The following is a 5,000-nucleotide window of genomic DNA, read 5'->3' as shown; positions in this document are numbered from 1 at the left end:
AACATTTCTGACAACATCTCTGATAATGTCTCTGAGCCCATGGACAGGTTGGATGGAGTTTCAGGAACTGCAGCAACCTGGGGGTCTGGGGCCATGCATGACTACTCTGACAACCACTATCACCAGACAAGGTTTGTTTATATTTTAGAATGGATGTTTTTTTTAAGTCACAGGTTTATCAAGATTGTTTGCAGCAATTAACTAGAAGTGTTGGAAATACAGTTCCCACAAAAATGAACAAGTATAGAGTATTATTCACTGCTTACTCTTACATCTAATGCCACGTAGTTATTGTAGATGATGTTATATTAGTTATAGAAAACTAGACCTGACACTTTATTTTCTAATTTCTTAATGCAGTGATGAGGAGTTACTTGAGGAGGATATAGAAGGGGAAGTCCCAGTGCACAGCCACCGCCGTCCCCAGCAGCAGTTGCCACCAACACCCAAAGATCGCAACCACCAACCTGCGTTTGGCCGTCAACGGCGCCATCATGAGTCAAGCCGACTCTCTGTCAACAACTTGGCAACTCCACAGTCAGAGAGACCTAAACAGAACCGCTTCAGTATGTAACGCTTCCATGAGAGAGAAAATGTGCTAATCCTTTAAATCTCACATTGATCTCTTTCTCCTGTTATTACTCTTAGTGGTCAATGATTTCATCTTTTCATTATTGGAAAATCATGGAAATCTTGATCATAGCATAAATAAATAAGACAGGACTTAACAGACTAAACTCTTGCCTCTCAGGAAGTAGCAGTGTGCCCAAAGCAGTGTGGGAGTCCGTTCCGACCATGGATGGACGCAGTTACAAGTCCCCATCCAACACCACACTGCAGGCCCAACAAACCATTGGCTCAGCTCTTTCTCAGGTATGTCACTGTGTGAAATGTAGTTTATGATGTAGGTGAATAATTTAGTTCAAATACATGTTATTAGTATATATTATCATTGAAGATTGGCAAATAATGTACTAGTTTTATGATTATGAATAATAGGTTGTTTAGTAAATTTGTCACTTAGAAATGACACATTTCAATTCTGCTTACAGCTGAGCCAAGTGCAGGACACCATTAATGGTCTGCGTGAAACCCTGCGCCATGAGCAGAACCAGATGATAAGCACATCAGGAGGGCAGTACGGCTCAGTCGTGCCCCAGATGATGCCTGATATGGCCACCGCTAGCCTCGGTACATCCCCCTTGCCCCACATGTCTGGGATCACAGTCTCTGGGGTTGGGGCCGTCACTCCTATGTCTGCCTATGCAGGACTTGGCTCCTTGGGACTTGCTGGACAGGGTGAGTTCACCTCTTATATGCTCAGTGCCTTGCCTTTTACCATTATTTACTATATACTTTATTCTACTGAGATTGGACATGCTGGTATTCTGGCTTGCAGCAGGTCACGGTAATTTTCCCAGTGGGTCTGTTCTCGTCCCTCAGCTTTAGATCTTTGATTTCCAGGGTAACTTCTCATTAGTATTATAACCCTTGTGAAAATATTGGTGTCATACGAATGGTTTTATTATTTTTTTCTTTTTTGTTCAGATGATATTTGTAGTAGAAGCTCCCTAAGGAAAGCTTAAACATGATGGGAGTACCATGTAAATCAGTAAAAGAAAAAAATGGGCAATGGAAGAGCTGTCTTGGGATGAGGTCCTTAGATGTTCTAGAATGACCAGAAATACAAATGCAGTAACATGTGAAAATTTATGAAAAGAATGACAGCTATGACAGTAAAAACAAATAATTAACCTTTTAAGGGTCAGATCACTTTCGCACTGCATTTTTCTTTTTGTTAAAATTACAAGCTATTTATTCCTTCAGTCATGATGCCCTGTCTTACCAGATGCTAGTTAGTATCACCTTGCTGATATATCAGCCCAGACTAAACATCTCAAGATAAGGCCCATCATGGAAGGGTTAACCTTCATATTCTGTCTAGACTCACTTTTAACTCCATTGTTTATGTTTTTATTTTTATTACTGTGGCTATGTTTTATTCCATGTTGTAGAGGGGATAGGTAATTTTAAAAGGAGCAGCCTTCATGCCTCATCTCTTCATATTTGTTGGTAATTATGATTATAAAGTTTGAAAAATATCCTTGATCATGTAATTTGTTAAATTTCATTCTTGATGGAGACAGTTATCCAGTTCAAGCATGATATTCACCAAGTCAGTTGCTTCATGAGAGGGTAAATGTTGGAGGAGGATATGCTCTCTTATTGTTGTTAGGAACATATAGATTGTGCAATGTTGGTGTATTACTTTATACTTTATACTAGGTAGATCTTAGAAATATGATCATATAGAAATAATTGAGATCAATGTGCCTAGAAAGGTATGAATGAGAATGGATATTTTCCATAATGCAAGACATGTAATTAATATTTCAATATTACATCTTCATCAGAAAATCATGTAATTCTGTAACTCTGTTCATCATTGATTAAACTTACTAATTGTATTTTATTTGTGACATGGATTTTATGTTGCTTTAGAAAAATATATTAACTAACATGATGTCAGAGAATATATATATGGGGTATACATCCTTTAGATGGCCTCTTACAAAAATAAATCATATTTATACATAGCATGAATATTTTTTTCTTGGTCTTTAATTTTTTTAAGGACATTTATAAGTTTCAGAAATAATTTGTCATTTGGAAGTTTTAGAAATAACTCTATCTGGTATTTTGTCACTGTTTTAGCAGGCGGTGAGATGGGCAGCCCCATGAACCAGCAGATGATGTCTGCTCTACAGCAGTGCTTCTCTCAGCTCCATCTGCATTCCCTGGAAATCCAGGCCCTGAGCAAGCATCTGCAGGTGAGGCGACCAATGTTCTTCCCTCCGTACTACCCACCTTACCAGTGAAGGCTGGGCAGGCACTCGAGGCTCTAGTCACGCTCCCATAGACAGGGTTATAAATCTCAGTAAAAATTGTAGGTAGCAACACAAGGCTTTGTCATCGCTTCAGCTCAGCTTCTAGTAGCGAGCTGTTGGCGTGAGCATTATTTTTATTTGGAAGTATTGTTATGTTTACTATTTATTCAGGTATGTGAATGGGTTTTTATTTATTTGAGTTTTAAGTATGCTGTACTGGGAAGTGGAGGATTATAAAGCCAGGCAACGTGCAGTTCACTGAAGTCCATAGATGTCATAGCAGAGTTTTCATAGCTGAATGTTTTAAAGAACATTGTGAGTTAGCTAATATTAAAGACAATCATGTGTGTTGTTTATACAGTTTTGATAGTATGATTTTAAAGTAGAGTAAACCAAAAGCATTATCATGAAAATTATATTTTTTCAAAATTATTCTTGCAAAGAAGAAAGCTTCAATAGACTTTTCCTCATCCTTATTTCCTCTGAATATTGCAATGCCATCCAGTAGACTGCCATATATTGAACATTAATCACTCAGGATATGTAGTGCATAGAATTAACGTATCAGTACATACTGTTAGAAAGCCATAACAGATAAGAACCAGAAAATTCTGCAATGCAAAGTATGCATTGGTCATATTCATTTTTGCATTTTAAAGTGCCCCATGCTTCCATTTGTTGTCATCATTTTTAGATTTGGTTTCTAAAAGAGAGATTGTCACTGTTGTCAGACAAACCCTTCAGCATATTGGCAACGGGATAGAAACAGTTATAGGTACTTGTGTCCAAAGGAGATATCAATAAACATTTATTCCTAAAGGATTTAAGCCTGAATTAGCATTAATCTATTACTGGCTACTTCTTCCTTTTATTCTTCTTTTTCTTGACCTTAGTATCTGTATCTGTTTCTCTTTTTTCCAATGGTATCTAGTTTATCTAAAAAAAGATAATCTTTTGATTGACAAGCATTTTGAGTACGGTATTATACCTTAATTCTAAGAGTTAGTCTCATTAAAAGGAACTGCACATAATTAAGGTATTGGTAAACCATTTGTGTTGCATATTTGTTGTCCATAGTTATTTTTAGTGTTATTTAAAGAATGTATTCCCATTGTCTTCACTCTATGAGCATCTTTATTATTATTTTTATTTTAAGCACTTTGTAAAAGGCCTATACTGTTTATCTTTTTTGTTATTATTATTATCATTATTATTATTATGTTCATGATTATTACTATTATTATGATTCCTGTTATTATTATTGTTATTATCATTATTATTATTATTGTTATCATTTTTATTATTGATTATTCATTTCTTTCATCACTGTTGTCTGTAGCATTACCGGTATTACTGTGGTTATTGTTAGATTTATTTTTTTATTTTTATTTTTTAGTTTAGTTATAATTGTTATCATTATTTAGTTGTTATTGTTATTATTATCTTTATTATTGATTTAGTTATTGTTGTTATTATTATCATTATAATTGCAATAGATGCACAGGTTCCAAGTAACCATGTAAGGTAGTGTAAATCAAATGCACCATGAATGACAAAATGCATGTAATGAGGCATCTCTGAGGTCAAAAGACCATGTCATTCTTCCCTGTAATTGCACCACTTTATGTTAGTAATGCACTTCACCTGAATGCGGGGACTTGCATGTTCAACTGAGCTTCTCGCTACAGGAATGTGGAATCGGGCTAGTCTATTGCCTGTAAACTCTTCTGTTCTCATATGAGCTGTATATTGGTTGGCAGTGAATAAATTCTTTTTCCCAGTTTTATTTCTCTTGACTTCCTTTTTTTTGCTTTGGTGGTTGGTACCTACTTTGGAAAGACTTTGAATTGGTTAAACAGAGGTGGAGGGAAAGATTGTGCTTGAATGGATGGATGAGAATGGAAGGTTAGACACTCTTTCTCTTTCCTCTTCTCTTTCTCTTTCCTCTTCTCTTTCTCTTTTTCTCTTTCTCTTTCTGTCTTTTTCTTTTTTTTCTATTTTTCTTTCTCTTTCTCTCCCTTCCTCTCTTTTTTTCTCTCTTTTCCTCATTTTCTCTCTTTTCTCTTTATCTTTCTCTCTCTCTCTCTCCTCTCTCTCCTCTCTCTCTCTCTC

At 35.9% G+C, this 5,000-nt stretch overlaps 1 protein-coding gene across 30 annotated transcripts in view; it reads left to right on the top strand.

Moving 5' to 3' along the window:
* LOC122264425 (uncharacterized) overlaps positions 1-5,000 on the top strand; it is a 56,561-nt gene that overhangs the window by 33,712 nt on the left and 17,849 nt on the right. For 27 of the 30 annotated variants that reach the window (XR_015191350.1, XM_086541270.1, XM_086541259.1 and 24 more), the window contains 5 exons: positions 1-131; positions 361-566; positions 752-873; positions 1,053-1,299; positions 2,716-2,831. The exon at positions 1-131 is cut by the window's left edge and continues 141 nt beyond it. Coding sequence is in view for 29 of the 30 variants with exons in the window: in XM_086541270.1 (XP_086397396.1) it covers positions 1-131; positions 361-566; positions 752-873; positions 1,053-1,299; positions 2,716-2,831 (822 nt within the window). In the remaining variant the exon portion in view is untranslated. The remainder of the gene's footprint in view (positions 132-360; positions 567-751; positions 874-1,052; positions 1,300-2,715; positions 2,832-5,000) is intronic. The other 3 variants (XM_086541272.1, XM_086541263.1, XM_086541248.1) reach the window with 1 other exon arrangement.

The sequence above is a fragment of the Penaeus japonicus genome, unplaced genomic scaffold (assembly GCF_977035675.1).
Source record: "Penaeus japonicus unplaced genomic scaffold, GWHDUDI00000001_assembly GWHDUDI00000010, whole genome shotgun sequence".
NCBI lineage: Eukaryota > Metazoa > Arthropoda > Malacostraca > Decapoda > Penaeidae > Penaeus > Penaeus japonicus.
The sequence above is the reverse complement of the archived record's forward strand: the minus strand, read 5'-3'. Positions and strand labels throughout refer to the sequence as shown.